At 49.1% G+C, this 18,509-nt stretch overlaps 1 protein-coding gene across 7 annotated transcripts in view; it reads right to left on the bottom strand.

The window, feature by feature from the left end:
* Nucleotides 1-18,509, bottom strand: part of ERG (ETS transcription factor ERG) — a 192,108-nt gene that overhangs the window by 44,169 nt on the left and 129,430 nt on the right. For all 7 annotated transcript variants that reach the window (XM_019655782.1, XM_019655783.1, XM_019655784.1 and 4 more), the window contains one exon: nt 1,989-2,140. In XM_019655782.1, the coding sequence (XP_019511327.1) occupies nt 1,989-2,140 (152 nt within the window). The remainder of the gene's footprint in view (nt 1-1,988; nt 2,141-18,509) is intronic.

Genomic DNA, 18,509 nt, shown 5'->3' with positions numbered 1-18,509 from the left:
AGAACCAAAAACCTTATTTTCCCTAAATTGAAGAAATTACATTCTTAAGGAGAAAGGCAAAGGGTGACATGGGCTTGGGTGGGCATCCTTGGGGTTTCTGCCTCGCCCTGGTCACATCCGCCAGTGTCTGAGGCCCAGAAGCCCTGCCTTCTGGGAGCGTGTCCCCAACCATGCCCCTGTTCTCCGGCCTTTCTTGGTGCCACACACCCAGCACGGGCACCTTGGGTTCCTCATCCCTCCAATGCCCCCCATTCCACAGGAACTGCTTCCTGTTCTAAAGCACAGTGATCAGCGACACATCTTGGGTATGTGACCCACCTGCCATGTCAACTGCCTTTCAATAAACGTGAAAACCAGTTTTGTCCCTCTCATAAGGTACACGTGAGCCTTTATCGCTGTGGTATCCTAGCAAAGCCTTACAAGGTGCTTCAGGATCAGGGAGGGCCTCAGAGACTGAGCCCTTTCATACCTAACTGTATCAAATCAGCTTCCTGCCATCTTCTGAAAGCCATACAGTGATGGTCCCAAAAAGAAACCCAGTCCATGAACCCAAGGCAGGCGTTTGGCCAAGTACTCTGCACTCTCTGTTTAGACGGCAATAGAGTTCCACTGGCCATGAGCTTATGCCACAGAAGTAGGGTAGGAATCATACCATGGAGGGGATTTGAACCTGCTTGCCATCACAGTCTCCTGGAGCAAGTAAAGACTGAATTTTTGCAGACTTCACCCATGCATGCCTTTTGTTACTTTGGCACCAAAGAGTAGCCTGTGCGTGCAGCCAGGGTGAGGCTTTCATCACTCTTCTCTCAGTGAGCTTTCACTGAGCACCTACTACCTGCCAGGCACTGCACATAACCACGGAGGTAGGACCTTAGAGTCTACTCAGGAAGATAATGAGCAAATTTCACATAAATGTACATTGCACTGACAGATGGCAGTGGATTCAATGAAGAAAAACAGGGCAGATGGGGACTGAGTGACTGGTGGTGGAGTGGTTAGGAAAGGCCTTCCTGAGATGTTTGCACAGAGCCTGATGAAGAATGCGAGTACATGGAATCAAGGGTTTCCAGGCTGAGGTGACAGCAAGTTCAAGCCCCTGAGGCAAAACGTCAGGGTGACCAGATGTCTAAAGTGAGTGATGGGAGGAGCCCACGGCCGTTACTGGAAGGAGTTGAGATTTGATGCGACACCTAAAAGAAGAGAATGAAGGATTCGGGCAGACCTGTTCAAATTCTAACTCAGCTGTCTGCCCCTGGGAAAGTCAGGTGACCCCTCAGAGCTCCATTTTCCTCATGAGGAAATCGTAAGGGTACCTATTTCCCAAGGCTGCGTGAGGGGGTGTCTTCGAATCACTGACCAAAACGCCCAGCACAGTGCAAGGGATCACCCAGTGGTGGCTGCCGTTTCTGTTGTGACAGTTTTAGTTTTTTGTCACACGTTTCCTCTGAGGAGCTTTAAGTCCTTCTTCCTATTACCTTCAGTTTTGCTAAATAAAGAATTTCCTGGCATTTTCCTCAAATTCAGAGTTATTGCTTTGGATTGGGTTTAGAATTAATTCTGTGGTAAAGAATTACTCTGGTTCTTGGCCAGGGATAGCTGGAATTTTAGATTCTAAGAGCAAGAAAAAGACGGCTCCCAATTTATTATTTTGCCAGATTAAAAAAAAAGGCTACCATATCAATAGCACTTCATAAAAGAAAGGGTATCTAATACCGCATCATCTCAGAGAAAGGGCAATTTCCCCTAGAAAGGTCATTTTTCATGGATGTGTCTCTCTCTCTCTGCTACACACACACACACACACACACACACACACACCAGTGAGAACTTCACCACAGCCAGACACACTTCTGCTGGCTTCCATTTACAATCACTGCTACATGTAGGCCATGAAGGGTGGCCACTGTCACCAGCAGGAAGAGAAAATTCAAGGGTGGTTGAGAAAGGCATGTGCCGACAGAGCGGAGGGAAGCCAGTGGGCATCTGACCTGCTGGGACGATGACTCTTCGCTCGTTTGTGGTCATGTTTGGGGGTGGCATGTGCTTCTCCTCCATGTAGCTGCCATAGCTCATCCCGACCGTGTCTGGGCTGCCCACCATCTTCCCGCCTTTTGCCACGCTGCATTCGTCAGGGGAGTTCCTAGAGGAAGAGAAGGTAAATTCTTCCATTATCGCAGCAACTGAAAAACATGCTTCCCGGTCCTGTGATACAGAGAGAAACAGGGAAGGGCGAGGTGGAGGAGACCAAGGGAGACAGCAGGAGAGGGGAGAAGTGTGGGAAGGCAAATGCAGGGCCGGTTAGGGACTAAATGCTTGTCCCCCACCCCCCACCCCAGACCCATTTGTTGAAGTCCTAATCCCCAATGCAATGGCATCTGAAGAGGGGGCCCTTGGGAGATAATTAAGTTTAGATGAAGTTATGAGAGCGAGGCCAACATATTGGATGGTGTGTCCTTATAAGAAGGGGAAGTGACCAGACAGCCCTCCTCTCCACCATGTGAGGACACAGCGAGGAGGTGGCCCTCTGCGAGCCAAGGAGACAGCTCTCCCCAGACACCAACCCTACTGGCACCTTGATCCGGGACTTTTGTTGTTGAAGCTCCCCAGTCTATGGTATTTTGTCATGGCAGCCCGAGCTGACTGTGACAGTGCCCAGGCTTGGTCAAAGCTCAGAGCAGGCATGTGGGAAGCAAAGCTGCCACCTGGCTTCTATTTGCTCAGCCAGCTCCTCCTGAAATTGTCATGTCAAAACTCCATCTGTGACAACTGATTGAAAACACGTGCAGCGAACGGTGAACTGTCGTTTGTTCTCACTGTGTGACAGTAAACAGGCCATGCACACAGATGCTGGGAGGCGACGCCAGGGGCGCTCAGCGAGGTTTACCCTAGAACTACGCCCCTCTTTTTTGAAACCTCAGAATGAAACCCTTGTTTGGAATTTCAAATTCCTGCAGCCAGTCTTTAGCTACGGAACTTGGAGACCCACAATGTTCCAAGCTTAGGTGCAGGCAGGGAAGGGATCGACCTGGTGTACTGGGAGGCAGCCTGTGGGGGACTCCAGAAGCCCCCCAGGACCTTGCAATGTGTGTGTGGGGGGGTCCAACTAGCTGTGTGGCTGTGGAAGGGACTCAGCAGCTGGCCCCCGGGGAACAGTTCACAGGGCTGCTGTCAGTGAGGCGGCCACGGCCATTTGGATAAAGACAAACCATCCTTTCTGGAAAAAGAAAAAAGGGAATTTTTTTTTTTGAGACTCAAAAGTTACAGGGCGTGGTGAAATCATATCTAATATGGAAACTTCAAATAGAAAATCCAGCTTAACCAAGAAACAGAAAAATATGGCAATGCCTTCTTAGATGGTTACCCCAGGGTTACTGTAGTGCAGGGGTCTTGATACCCGGTATACATCCTCTAAGGTGGATTTCTAGAAATCGCCTCTCAAGCTCTACCTGACATATGATTTTTAATTTTCATGGGTCTCTATGAAGCTCCACCGGATTTTAGATTTCCATCCCAACATCGAAGGCCCTGGGGGCTGTGGGTCTCCCCGACGTTCTGCTAGCTGGAGCTCCGCAGCCGCCATGCAGCATCGTGGGACTATAGGCCTGGCCTGAACTTGATCTTCAAGTGTGAGAACGTCACAACCATCCAAGGCAGGAGGGCGCTCTCTGGGTGGCGTAGGGCTGAGGCGGGACGGAGAAGGTTCCTCCAGACCCAAGGGCCACGGCAGAGGTGTAGACAGGAAGAGCAGGCCAGGGCTGCAGTGCCCTGGAAAGAATTCACTCAGCACCTGGGAACTTTGAAAATATAGGTTTGTTCTCATCACGTGTCTGGTGCCAACAGAGGGGGCTGAGCGCTGACAGTGAGGAAGGAGTCATTAGGTGTGTGGGCGGGGTCACACTTGGGGCCGTCCAGGACTAGGGCTCTGCCACGGGCCTGGAAATAGTCAGCCCTGTGCCACGGCGTCCTCACAGCTGTGCTAACATGAAGGAAATTTAAAAATAACAGCGGCGGGGGTTCCCATGGTGTCGATCCTCTATATTTCCGATGCTGCCTACACATACATTATTTCCTTTTGGTGCTATTTTTCCTGGCTTCAAGCATTTATCTCTAAAAGACCCATCCTAATATCAAAACACGGCATGTCTTCAGTTGAGGCTTACTTTCCGATCCCTTTGGAAAATTCCATCAGTGGAGTGGAGTGTATGTTTTGGTCTATTTGTCTCAAGGAGAGAAGTTACTAAGGAAGAGAGTTAACGGGATTTGGTTCTTTAGGGAAAAAAAAACTTTAGATGCGAGTCAGGTGATGAACATAACCAAGGGACACGGGTAAAATCTAGGGTGAACACCGTTCAGATTCAGTCACGCGCTCATCCCTTTAGCCCATTTCTTATTGAGTGCCTGCTGTATACTAGGCACCCTAATTCTTTCTTCTCCCTCAAGACAGTTAACCATCTAAAAAGTTAGAGGTCAAAGAGATGTATAGAATTATAGAAAGAGGGGATGTTAGGGATTATGGGCCCTTCAGACCAACTCTGCCATTTTCTTCTAATTCGTAACAGTCTGATTTCCTTATCTGAGGACAAGCGTTCTAGGCATGGATTACACAGTTTTCCAACGGTATTAAAATAGATTCTATGTCTAATCCAGAACTATGATAAGCTATTAACCTGCATTTTCCCAGAGCTTTCCAAACCACGTGTAAGGATTTAAAATAGGGACACTTTTCCGTAAGGTTCCTTTGCGTTCATCTTGTAACCAGAAGACATAATCCATCTCATGAAGCTGTCCCATCTCAGCCTTGGTAAAAAACAGGCACATGAGATCCGACCCCCAGACCTTATTTTCAAAAGTTGCACCTTGGGGACAATGAAAACAATAGTCTTTTGTTGGTTGCATTTTGTTTTAGCTTCAGAGGAAGATAGGATGAAACCATGTTTTTGATCATTTTAAATCGTTTTTGTAATAAACCTAAGTGAACTCCAACCCCAGAGAGGGCAGATGCAGGTCAGCCCCTGGGGCCACATGCTGGACCCAAAGCAGGTATTCAACAAATGTTGGTTACAGGGGCCCGAGGCGTTCTGTTCTCGCTTTTCCGGCTTGTCTCCTTGTTTTGCTTCTTGGAAACTTTAACAGTAAAAGAGTAGCATCTCTGTGAGAGCTCTGTTCTGAGAGCTTGACAGTCACCAGTCCTCACAACAGCCTGGCTGGCGGGGCAGGTGGCAGCAGCATCTGTGTTTTTACTACATCTGAGGTGTAGACAAGGGACAAGGGACTTGCTCCAGGTCTCAGAGCCAGGAGGAGGCAGAATGAGACTTGAAGCAGGGCAGCCTGAACTCACTGTGTGTCCTCCAGCCCCGCAAACAATGCCTGCACCCAGTAAAGGCAAGACACTGCCCTTTAACAGGCAAGACAGATCTGAACTTCAGCCGGCATCAAGAACTCCCTGACCCACACGTGACGTTGGTTTGAGGTACGCATTGCAGTGCGTCTACAGTTCCTACTCTGAGACGTCCTTCTAGCCCCGGGGACCGCTCTTCGTCCCTAGCACAGCAGGCATGAGATACAACCAGGACATGTATAAAAAGACCGAAGAAACAGAAGCAACTCCTGGGGAAGGACATTTTTTTTCAGGGGCATCCATTTAGACACTGCTTTAAGAAAAATGAAATCTTAACATGATTCAGAGAATTGAAAAGTACGTGTTTAAAAGTCTCATGATAAACACACTGTCAGCTCTTTGCCCGGATGTGATAAGAATATCCACACTGTGGAAACTGGCCTCCTTGCTAACGTCACTGCAGCCACACCAGTGCATTCAGGGGTAGATGCGTCATGGGGGCAAGCGTCCCTCAAACAGTTAGGTGTCCACCTGCATCAAACCCTGCATGGAGGAGAGGACCACACACTCTCTCTGCTCACATCGTAGGGACTTGAACGTTCAATGCATTGCTTTGAAAATGACACTGCAAAGAGCATCTCTTTAAGTACTGTATGCTTAGTATGCGCACAGGTGTTTTCTGGCAGTTTCTGTGAAAATTCTAAGGCCATCGATTAGATGCTTGCTCAATGGATAATCATTTGGGGACTATGACATATCTCTGTCTTTTGTTGAGGGTGTAAGCTGATTGCAAATAAGCACAGTTTGAGATATCTCTCTCCAAGAGTCTGTCTTTGAAGGGCACACAAAAGTTATTGTGCAAATCAAAACCACAATGAACTATCACCTCACACCTGTCGGGATGGCTAAAAACATGATAACAAGTGTTGGCGAGGATGTGGAGAAATTGAAACCCTTGCATACTGCTGGTGGGACGTGAAATGGTGCAGCTGCAATGGAAAGCAGTATGGAGGTGCCTTGACATTTTTTTTAAAAAAATGAATAACCATATGCTCCAGCAATCCAACTTATGCATATTTATCCAAAGAATTGAAATCATTCTTAGGGATTTCTAAGAGACATTAGCACCCCTATGTTCATTACAATACTACTCATAATAGTCAAGCTGTGGAAACAACCTAAGTGTCCACTGATGGATGAAAGGATAGAGAAAAGATGGTCTGTGCATACAATGGAATAATAATCTCCCTTAAAAGAAGGAAGTTCTGTAATACACGGATGAACCTGGGGGACATTATACTAATGAAATAAGCCAGCTACAGAAAGACAAATACTACACGACTGCACTTATATGAGGTATCTGAACTTGTCAATTTCAGAGAACCAAAAACTAGAATGGTAGTTTCAGGGGACTGGGGAAGAGTAAAGTTTCAGTCCAGCTATTGAATCACTCTTCAATAGCATTTGGAGAACTAAGTTCAGGTGAGTTGAGAACATGAGTTCTTAAAACATACCAGTATTCTGATTTAACAGTAAAAGGGGCATAGCAAAAACTACCAAATAAGCCAAGTTTTACTAAATTTAAATTAAGGTGAGAAGGCAGACATGTTGCCAAACATGATCGGGCTCTCGTTGGATTACAGGATCCAATGGTTGGAAGAAACCCCATTCCTAAGCCCCCAGGCATGACACTCTAGAAGCTTCTTGATGAACCAGTGTTCAGCTATGGTAACATTTTTCTAAAAACGGAAATTCCATCATTTTCCTTTGCATGTGTGGCGTTTTTAAATATATTTATGAGTATATGTGGTGGTTCTTAATACATTTGATTCCCCTACCCTTTCTCAAACTACATGCAGTTTGCAGAGGGTTATAAAAATGCATACAAGACAAAATGATAACCTAAATAATCAAAGGAATGGAAGTGAATGGCATACAAGGGTAGAAAAGTAATCAATCACAAGATAAAGTGAGCACACTGAGTAAGCTTACTACTTATAGTTGCTGGAGGTAGGACATCAATTTACCCCTGAGCGACCTACTCGCCAAAGCAAAGAAGGAAGTATGTCCTGCCACGATGCAAGGTGTCAAAAAGATAAAAATGAATCAGTTATTCAGCAGAAGCAAAGCTTTTCCTGGGCTGAGACTTGAGAGAAGTTTCTCTCGTGGCTTCTCCTGAAGAGAACTCATTGATACATGAAGTGCTGTCCTTCCCAGCGTCCATCACAGACGTAAGAACCTTTCACAGTGTGCCAGGAGGGGCTGATGACAAAGCAGGGTGCTCCAGGCACACAGCTCTCAGCTACAGAAACCAAGGGACTGTGTGTCCTCAGCCAGCCCTCCATATGTGCTATTTCTTGCTTTTGGAAAGAACTGGTTAGCCGTGAGATCAGTAAAGAAATGTAAAAAAAAAAAAAAGTATATGAATCATTTTAAAAAAAAAGATCTTGAGAGACGGAATGATATATATTCCAGTTTAAATCATCTTCTAATTTCTGTGTTTTAAGCTCGAATTACCTCTGAGAGCACCTAATGCATTGTGGGCAAACATATTTTCACAGGCCTTTCTTGGTTCATTTTCTGTCCAGGATTTGACTGTTCACTCCTGCTAGGGACAGCTCCAAACTCTGTTCATGTATTTACATCACAGTAAATACATGGGAAAAAGTATTTAAAATGCTGCCTAGCACATGCTGAATGTTATGGTTTGGCTGTTAGCATTCCTTCCATCCACACAACTCCACGAGGTCAATACCTGCCACAGCGATGTTTCCGGTGAAGCACAGAGACGTTGGATACAGGTCAGGCTGAAGGTCACACAACGAGCAATGGAAGAACAGGGATTTGAACCTAGAACACTGGCATCCCGAGTCCAAGCACCTGACCACCACACCACAGGTCTCCACCTGGCAACTCCGCACGAGCAGTTTCTTTCGCAGACACAGAACATAGTCAAATGAAACCTCAGAAGACTCGGCTTCATCATTATGGGGTATTTTCAAAAGCATATCTGGAGAGCACCCCTGAAAACAGGGATAGAGAGAGGGGTGCAGATGGGGACTGAGCAAGGGCAGCCATGTGCAAAAGCAGAGTGACCTTCATTTGGACCTACATATGAACTTGGATAAGTCTGCTTAAAACAAGAGTCAGTCCCCTCAATTTACAGGTGAATGGCACATGCTTCTCCCCAAAGCGTCCCTGTGGTGCTCAGCAAGGTGCATGTTCTGCATGGGTCACAGGCTGGGCAGATATTCACCAGGGACAGGAGATTAGAGGAGAGGTTCCCGTGCTAAGAGGGCAGAGTGGGAATGACCCTGAGTGAGCTCGTGGGCCTCAGAGGAGGAAGATGAGGGTGAGGACAGAAGCCGGACCACTGGGAAGGCAGCTAGTCCAAGTTTTTCAGATTTAGAGGAACAAGCCCAAGACAAAGGCTTCCTTTAGCTGTTCCCATACATCAGACCTTTTTCTTTTTTTCCTTTTTAAAGGAGTAACGTGCCTGTGACAAAGTACCGAGACATTAAAATTAGGGCTTTGGTTTTTGAAAAACAAAATAAACTTGGCATCTGACGCTGGTTTCTCTCACATCAGTCTCCTTATGGCAAGGCAGGCAGATTCCATCATGGAAAGAACAGTGAGGTGGCACAGATGTGGCCGTCAGCTTGACAAGGTTGGAGCCTCGGCCCTGGGCTGTCACCCGTGCCAGTGTGAATGGCCCTTTTATCCAAGCATGTCACTGAAGGCAGCCCGAGTGACAGCCTGCAGCTCTCCAGCCACATCAAATCCATGATTCACCCTCAGGTCAGAACAGTTAGTGCAGGCACTCGGGCCTTAGAGAAAAGTCCAAGGCAAGTCAAAATTTGGGAAATCAACATAACTTCTTCTAGTGGGTAGAGGCAAAGCCACTAATCCTGTAGAAAGTCTACCCATCCTTCAGGACCCGTCCTCCTCCGTGTTACTGAGTTCCTCTTGTACTTGGAGACAATTCTCCACTGCCTGGCTCCCCATCACATGCTGGGGAGAGGGGAGGTGTCCCCAAGCTTTCCTTCCACAGTGTACTCTCTCCTGCTACCAGAGTGATCAGCCCCGCATACAAATCCACGCTGGCCACATGTCACCAAGGTCCTTCCTTGGCCGAGAGCACTGCCAGACACATGCACTCCCGAGATGCTCTTGGGCCATGGACCACCTCCATTCATTCATTCGTTTAACACTTATGGGGCAAGTCTCTATGCCAGGCACTGTCCCAGGTGCTGGGGGGGACACCTCAGTGTCCCTGTTGTCACAGTGCCTGCAGTTGAGTGGCTAAAGCCTCTGTCCCCAACTCCAAGTACTCTGCCCCCCAAAACCCCACCCACATCACCCCTGATTCTTATGTGGGTAAGCACGCTAATGTTGACTTCCATGCAGTCTTATCAGAATGTCACTGTCTTCCTGAATATTCTTTAGTTTATTAGGTAGCTTCATGTTAAGAAGAACTTGGTGATGGAGCTACAGGGGAGAAAAGCTAAAGTTTTCTTGGGCAACTCTACCGTAAGAGCCCAGAGAGGCCAGTTCCGTGAGAGGACCCACCGGGAGGCTGGCGGAGCAGGCAGCCCAGGCCCATCTCAAACCTGAACACCAAAAATTCCCTTCTCACCTGCTTTTCTTCCTAAGGATCCTAATAGCACATACTTAGCCCTAATCGACTGAACAAACTCCTAATCAAGTTTCACAGCATGAACGGAGGTAAATCTCCACAAAAGGTATTTTTAGGACCCCAAACAAGGAGGGGATTGTCTGGAGGGCCCCGGGGTAACTTGTGGGTCTGTTTTATTTCTGAATCAGAAGCAGTGGAAAAGCTTCAGACCCCATGGCTGGAGCAGCGGGTGGAGCTCAGCAGTGATTCATGTAGAACTCCAGGCTCCAACGGAAACTGTAGACGTTTGTCTTCACAGCTGTGTGTGACTTTTACCCTTACTAAATTTTCTCTCTTACACCTGGAATTTCAGTCTCTCCCCACCAGCCCTGTTCCCTTCCCCCTTTTCAAAGCAGCTGAAGACTAAATTAATTAAAAAGTCACCACCAATTCACCAACAGTGAGTTCTTTGTCCCTCAAAGGGACTGCAAGTTTTATATGCAAGTATCTATTTCTCTTTACAGCTGAAAATGGGTATCGTCAGCAAGACCATCTCACATTTAGATCTTGAAAACTGGAGGCAAATGCATCCTTTGGAGATTCATCATTTGGACATAAAATAGTCGATGGAATAAGCTCTAAGTCACATGATAAAGATGAGAGGTGGCATCTTTTCTCTTGCAAGGTCTTTTAGTTATTTATTTTTTTGCTCGAACCACTTTCTTGGAGTGGAAAGAAGCCCACTAGCCAGTATGGTGCTCCGGGTTTTTACTTTCATAACAGGCGCTGTAAACTCTGGTTAACCAAAATGACCTCATTTCCAAGACAAAAAGTGCCACAGCAGTCCCCCAGTGCCCGCTGCCCATACCCACAGTGACCCGATGGAATTCACCGCATGCTAGCGAAGAGCGCAGCTCCTGGGCTCTCTCCTGCTACAAAATGGCACCCATCACTTGCCATCCCAAGAGGGAGCAAAGGCACACAGACAGGCGCAGCGGCAGGTCCCCTGCCTCCCTACCTAACTTCTTCTCGATCGAGGCTGTCTCATTCCACATCTCAGTTCTGCCGCCCAATCCACTAACATCTATGGAGACACAAGGACCTTTACCCGTAGGACGAGCTATTACTCCCTGACCTCTCTATCTCAGTTCGGAAAAACTGCTGGTTTGCAAGTCTCCAACCCTGTGCCACCCACAGCTTGGAAGGTGGCCGAGCTCAACTAGAAGACCCGGTTCATGCCAATCTGATTCAGAGCCCTGAGGCAGGAAGGAGCAAAGGCAATCATGGTTGTGAATGTGCCCTAAAATAAAGTCTCATAGAAACTGTAAGAAAAATACACATGAAGTCAGATCTCAGTGAGTCAATGCAGAAAGGCACGGGGAGAGGCTGGCCCCAGCGCACCACTTTCAAACAGTGAATACCGGGTGCCACACGGAAAATGAGAAGCTGATGGTAAACAACCTTCAGCCAAGATTCCACTCTGTAGGCAGTAGTCGGGTGGAGCACCTCTTCCAACACAAGGATAAATGGGGAACTGGAACAGCCCCCATACGAAAATCGAGACATTCTATTTTTAATGTCAGCCCAACAAGCATTTACGGAGCCACTGCCATGCTCAGATTGCAGGTCTCTCCATCGCGCTTATTATTTTTTGAAGGTGGCTTAGTTTGGAGACACCTCAGGAAGGTAATGTAAAGGTGAGCACAGGTAAGTTGACCTGCTGTCATAAAATAAAATGAGATGAAAGGAAATCTTTTTTGAAATGTGGAATATATACAAGAAATCCAAACAGGGCCAGTGTTTGGATTTGATGCCTCTCAGAAGATAAGACAGAACACATTGCCTGTCTTGTCACCTCTGAGGTCCCAGCCAACACAGAAAAGGTGTACAGCTTTAGGATGGGCCCTGAGAGACGGAGGAGGGGGTCTGGCCTGCAGTCACATGGGCAAGGTATGGAAACTTTTGGAGACTCAATGGTCTTCATCTGTACAATGGGTAGAGTCACAATGCCGTCTCATAGATTTCATGAGGAACCTGGATGATCTATTGTACGTAAATAAATCATGATGTGTTACAGAAATCCTGTTTGCTAGTAGTCCTTGCAAAGTCTTTCCTCTCTGCCCAGGTGCAGTGAGTCCCATCCTCCTCCCAGCTATGGCTGGGCCCTGGATATCCCTCTGATCTTGTACTTGTCAGACGATCTCAGAATCTTTCTCACCTTTGATGGACCAGGAGCTTCTCTTAACCCATCTTCACAGCAGCTAACTCAGGACACGGTGAAGAGGAAATACAAATCAACAGAAGTTTAATTCAGGGTTTCTCAGCTCCAACATGACTGACATTTGGGGCCAGATCAGTCCTTTGGAGGGGAGATGCTGTCCGGTGCTTACGCTGCTGGGCATCGTCCTTGGCCGCCACCCACTAGATGCCAGGGATGCCCCCCAGCGTAACAAATCAAATGTCTGCAGACATTGCCAAACGTCCCCTAGGGGCACAATCACGGTGGCTGAAAACCACTGGTTTAATGAATGAAGATCCTCTGAGCTCAGGCAAGGAGGCACGAACCCCTCCTATTTGCCTGGTGCTGGTCGGAGCTAAGTGCATGTCCCCAGAGTCTGAGCCATGCTTACAGGGGGCTTGGCTCTAATCTCGGGGGATTCCCAGTGGTGATGTGTCCACACCTCATTTGGTGTGGTGAGCCCCCAAACCTTGGGCTCATCCTTGCTTCCCTCTTCCTCACCCCCTCATTCCAACCCATCAACAAACCACACAGCTCTACCATTAAAATATGGCCAGCGTTCCATCAGCTCTCCCCACCCTGCCATCACTATCACTTTTATGAAGTCCTCACCAGCCCTTACCCAAATTCCCACAGGGGAGATCCTGCTAAATCTGAGTGACATCATGTCCCTCCTTTGCTCACAGCTGCCCACTGTTCTCCCAGCTCACCCAGAGTAGAGGTCCAAGGCCCTTAGAGGCCCCATGATCTCTCAGTCTCATCTCCTAGTGCTCTTCCCTGTGGTCACTAAATAGCAGCCACAATTGCCTTCTAACACTTCAGGCTGACCTCAGGGCCTTTGCACTTACCACCTCCTTGGACTGGAATATTCTTCTGCTGCATAACTGTGGGGCCTTCTCTCTCACTGCCTTTGGGGCTTTATTCAAATGTCACTTTCTCAGAGGTGATGTTCTCAAGCCACCCTATCTAGAAATGCCATCCCCTTTCCCGCTTTTTTTCGCCTTCTTAACATTTACCATGATCTATTCTGCTCTATATTTCAATTAGTTACCTTGTTTAATGACTGTCTTCCCCATCAGAAAGCAAACTTAGTGAGGCAGAATTTTTTTTTGTATGTTTTATAACTGTACGTCAAGGACCTAGAACAGTGACTACACATGGCAGGTGCTCAACAAATACTTGCTGAATGAATGAATGAATGACTCCATGTAAAACCAGCATGTCTGATGCCCAGGCAGACCAATTAGGTAACCTGCCTTTTCTGTCGTCATCACACTACAGGTGGCATCCTTTTTAATTACATCGAAACGGTCCTGCTAGCTGACCATAGGCTGGAGTTATTCCCGCCACCCAGTAAACCTCCTCAGACCACACAGAGCCGGGCCTGGTAACGTCATCCCCCGCAAAGGCAAATGCCCCTGTGGTGTGAGGTCGAGGAGGCAGCCAGACGCCCTGGGAACAACCCTCCTTAACACTGTTTTCTCCCAGACCATTCGCTCTACAGGCCACCTTCACCTGCTACTGGGGACTCTCATTTTTATCTCCCTGGATTCACAACAGAGCAGCGATTCTCAGACCAGTGAGCACCGGAACACCCCGCAGGGCTCGTTAAAACACAGAGTGCGGAGCTCCGTCCCAGACATCGTCTCATTCAGCAGGTCTGGGGCGGGGCCTGAGAATCTGCATCTCTAACAAGCGCCCAGGTGGTGTTCATGCCACCGGTCCTGGAGCCCCGCCGTGAGAACCACCGCCCCGGGGAACGCTCCCCCGACAGAACCACACCATAAACTCATGACTGCAGGTGGTCTGCAGGCTGGGCAGGGGCAGGGCTCGCAGCGGAGCACGCGAATTCAGCAAGTTTGGGGGCAACGCGCCTCCAGAGGGACCGACATGGAGCTGCCACGACCTCGAGGTGGGCTACAAGGGTTGTTCATCGCCCGAGAAAGGGCGACCGAGATGCCCAGTGCGGCCCGCCCGAATGTAGGCTGAATCTCCCAGACAGGGACGCTCAGACAGAGGGAAAGCCGCCCCTTTGCACACGGTACTGCCTGCCTGCTACTGGAAGGCAATTTGGTTGTGGACTCGGTGTGTGTGAGGTGTGTGTGTGTGTGTGCGTGCATTTCCTGGCCTGTCCCACCAGTCCGCAGTGGCTTCAGCCTTCGGAACCTCTCATCGAATGAAGGCATCACTAGGCGCCTCGCCAGAGGCCAGGCAGGCGCTGAGCCCCCAGCAGGGCCCTCTGTGTGTCCACGCAGGGACAGCCGGGTCCAGCTTGGCTGCACACTGACACTTCTCCATGGTGTGAACACTGGGGGTTTTGAGTGTGTGAGGCTGGAGTGAAGAAAGGGGAAAGGCAGGGAGGACCACAGAAGCAGGGAATTGATGTCCTGTGTCTACACAGCATGCAGTTAGATCAGTATCGGCAAGAACTGCGCCCCTGATACGGCGGCAGCCCAGCCGAGCCCGTAGTGATTCCCCCACGGACTCACAAGATGCGGGTTCCTCTCTCTCCTGTTTCGCTTTTATTATTTTTTAATAAGCTCCATTATAATGGCAACAGACCTCATTTCACCCGTTGTATTTCATTTCAGAAGCTTGTGAGCAGGGGAGGGCTGAGGATTTGGAGAATTCCACCCCTGGGTTGGGAACTAAGTTCTTCCTCCTCCCAAAGCACTTGGCCTTTTCCTCCGAGGGTCACGGACAGATAGGGACGGATGAGGAGAACCATTCCCAAGGACGGTGTTCTATGCGGAAGGAGCTGGGTCACATTCTGGCAAGACCCACGCTGCAGCGATGGCCCTTCCTGTGGGGCATCTGCAAAACAGCAATGAGGGGCCGCAGTGGGAACAGCCCACATGTTCCAGCCAAAGCCCAGTTTTTGACTTATGTAAACTCTCCTTGAACTTGACTTCGAGAGGCATGTGTGTTGCATGAAAGCCCCCTGTACACAAGCAGGAACAATTGGAAGAAGCTATTTGGCTGGGCACTAGGAGATGGACTTATTTCCTTGCTCCAGTCCCTAACTCCTCAGCACACCTGGCCTGGGGCTTCTGGGTAGGAGGTGAGGCTGCGGCTGGCTGGCGGAGGGTGCAGGGAGGTGAGGCATTCACAGGCTGCACCCCTGCCCTGGTCCTCAGGGGGAGGAGAACCATGCCTTCCTCTGCAGTGTCCCTGTTGAGAGCCCCTCCCCATCCCTGTGACCCCTGCCTCTGCACCTGGCACCTCAGGCAGAGCTGGTAAAGCCAGGTGCGCATTCAAAGTCTCCAGGGTGAAGGCAGAGTGAATGCACGTCCGTGTCCCCTTTTATGGAGCTGGACGTGCCGTGGGTAAAGACCACGCAGAGGGTTGGCAAAGTCTGCAGGTTTGATCACGGCAGCCCTGTGTGTGCCTGTGGGCCTCTCCCAATCCTCTGGACAACATGAGCCTGAATGCCACTGATGAACGTGGGCGCTCCCCTCCTCCTGGCCGCATCAGGCAGCCTGTGGGCTCTGAAGAGCAGCTCTGCCTCACCCCCCACCTTTTAATACTCTGGAAGCTCACAGCCTGAATAGTCCTGGCAAGCCACCAATCCGATGTGCAGCTCCCTCCTCTATTCCCTTCTGCCACAGGGAAGTGACTGCTCCAGGAAATGCCAGTTTGGAGGTCTGAAAGGAATGGCTCCACCGAACACTGACCATGGGGGCCACAGCACCAGGTGCCATCAGCTTCCTGCATCCACCTGCCAGGCCACCGAACCCAGAGACTTAATCCGGTGCTAATCGAGGTGTTGCTGTGAAGGAATTTCATAGGCGTGGCTAACATCTATGATCTACTCGTGTTCAGTAAAGGTGATTAACCGTGACACTGTGGGTGAGCCTCATCTCATCAGCTGAAGGCCTAAAGAGCAACGTCTGAGGTTTCCCTGAGGATGAAGGAATTCTGCCTTAAGACTGCAGCGTGGCCCCCGGCCTGAGTTTCCAGCTTGCCGGCATGCCCTGCAGACCTCAGCCTTCACAACCTCCACAACTGCGCGAGTTGATTCCTGACAATAAATCTCTTATTTAACTACGTAAGCTCTCGGTTGTTTCTCTGGAGAATCTGGACGGACACAGCGGGCCAGGCCCCACGCCCAACTCCAGCAGACACGCTGAGCTCTGGTATAGATGGGCACAGCACTGCATCCTCATCTACAAAGAGAAGTAACACACTCCACGCTCCGGTCTCCCCAGATCGTTCTCGGGGGGAGGGGAGCAATGACACTTGGCGACCAGCTGACATCTGGATCATAGCTCAATTCCACCCAGTTTGGGAGGTTCCTGAAGTGAGTGTGCTCCCTGCCCCCTCTTTCACACCAGGCCTGCCATTTTCCAGCAAGGAAGCATATGATGGGCCTGGACCAAAGGTAGACGGAGTCAGCCAAGTTGTCTTCATGAACAGGCTCTGCCAGGCTGACAGCCTGACGAGGAGGAGGTGTGATTGAGTCCCTTGGGTACCCACCACCAAAACCCATCACAGTTCACTTCAAAAACTGGAATTGCCTTTAAATATTCTATAACGGGGCATCCTGAGCAATCCTAGAATTCTGTGAGGGCCTGAGAAGGGACTATACCAAAGTCTCCATTGTTTCCTTACAAGAAAAATGTCCAGTTGCTCCACAAATGATTTCATTTCCCAGGAAAGAGACCCTCAGCTGAGCTCTGTCTCTGTACCAGCCTAAGTGAGAAACCACCAAGGGCCCTTCCCAGGTCTGGGGCTGAGGAACACGGGACAAGCTGCCTGGGAGTCTGTGTCTTTCTTGGGGACCAGAGCCCCTTGGTCAGACTCATGGTTGCCCCGAGTCGCCATCCGGAGTCCCTGGGATAAGCCCTCAGTCTGGGAAGGCTGCCCCACAGCCTGGCCAGCTGCGCGGGAGGTTGCCAGCTGCGGGAGGCGGGCACAGGCCCACGGCAAAGGAGCCGGCGCTCACACTTCTCTCCAAGGCAGCAGGCCCCCTCCCCTCGCCTTCTCCTTCCTAAATTCAGGATTAGCACAGTGAGAACAAGAGAAAGTTTTGTTTCTGCAACACTGTTCTCACCTCCTCACTGAGCTTCCTCTCTGAGGCTAAATCCAGGCTGGCCTTCCTCGGGCTGGCCCGCGGCCAGGGCACGGCTCACTCGGCTGCTGCCAGCTGGAAATCACCTCAGTGCCCTTTGCCCGAAGTGAGCGCGCGCTCTCTCTCTCTTTCCTTCTCTCTCTCTCTTTCTCCTCTCTTCCTCCTTCCCTCCCTCTCCCCTCTCTCTCCTTCTCTCTCTCACTCTGTCTCTCCTTCCTTCTCTCTCTCCTCTCTCTCACACTCACACACCCCGACATATTTCCTGCAGGTCGACACTAGCATTAGAAGAAGAAAGCTTCAGTAATGCCTCTTGTCCTTAGGGTTCCCACCATGACTATCCTGGCGTATATGGGATCACATGACTCCATCAAAACTAGAACCCATTCAGTGATTCCAGGGTTAGCCACACAACTAATTATGCTTCTACATAAACACTGCTGCATTCTTTAAACCATGATTACACTGCATTCTTCTAAGTCTCAGAAATATATACAGTTAATGATCTGTGGAAACACTCTATTCGATGGATAGACAGGATTTACTTGTTAGGTATTTACATGCAATGAATAACTACCTGGGACTCTGGTGTCCAGGGCCCTAGGGTTGCATTTTCTACTGGGGTCCTTTCAGAAGTCTGGGAATTAATCTCTTGATGAGGTCCAAGATGGACTTGCTTTGGCTTAAATTCCACTGAAAAGGACCCATGTCATAGCAATATTCAGCATCGGAGTTATCATTCCCAGTTTCAATTAGAAACCAGATGCACAGAAGCAAACTGACTTCTCAGAGTTGAGGAAAGTGAGGCATATCCCGTCTCCTTGTTTAGCATGTCCAGCATCACTGGTGACGCTCCCCCTAATGTGCTGTGACTTGGCACCTTCATCAGTGCTGCACTTAGAAGTTGACGCAATGGTTTCCAGCACTTATAAAACATGACACTTATAAAAAAAATGTATTGCGCATTAAGACATATATATGTAGCCAAAAGGGTCTATTACAGCTGCAACAGAGTGGAAAATGCACTGGGTGTGGAGTTTGAATCCAGATTCTGAGCCCCTTTAAGTGAGCTTAAGTTTCCTCATCCATCAAATGGGGACAGGCACCCTTCACAGGACTGCTTGGAGTATTCACAGGGCATTGGGTATAAAAGAGCTTTGTACAGGGTACAGCACTAGAAAGTGTGAGCTATTTTTATGACTCGACATCAGATCATGCACCATTTAAAAGAAATTCTCCTTTCTTCGTC

The sequence above is a fragment of the Hipposideros armiger genome, unplaced genomic scaffold, assembly GCF_001890085.2.
Source record: "Hipposideros armiger isolate ML-2016 unplaced genomic scaffold, ASM189008v1 scaffold_246, whole genome shotgun sequence".
Classification (NCBI taxonomy): Eukaryota; Metazoa; Chordata; class Mammalia; order Chiroptera; family Hipposideridae; genus Hipposideros; species Hipposideros armiger.
The sequence above is the reverse complement of the archived record's forward strand: the minus strand, read 5'-3'. Positions and strand labels throughout refer to the sequence as shown.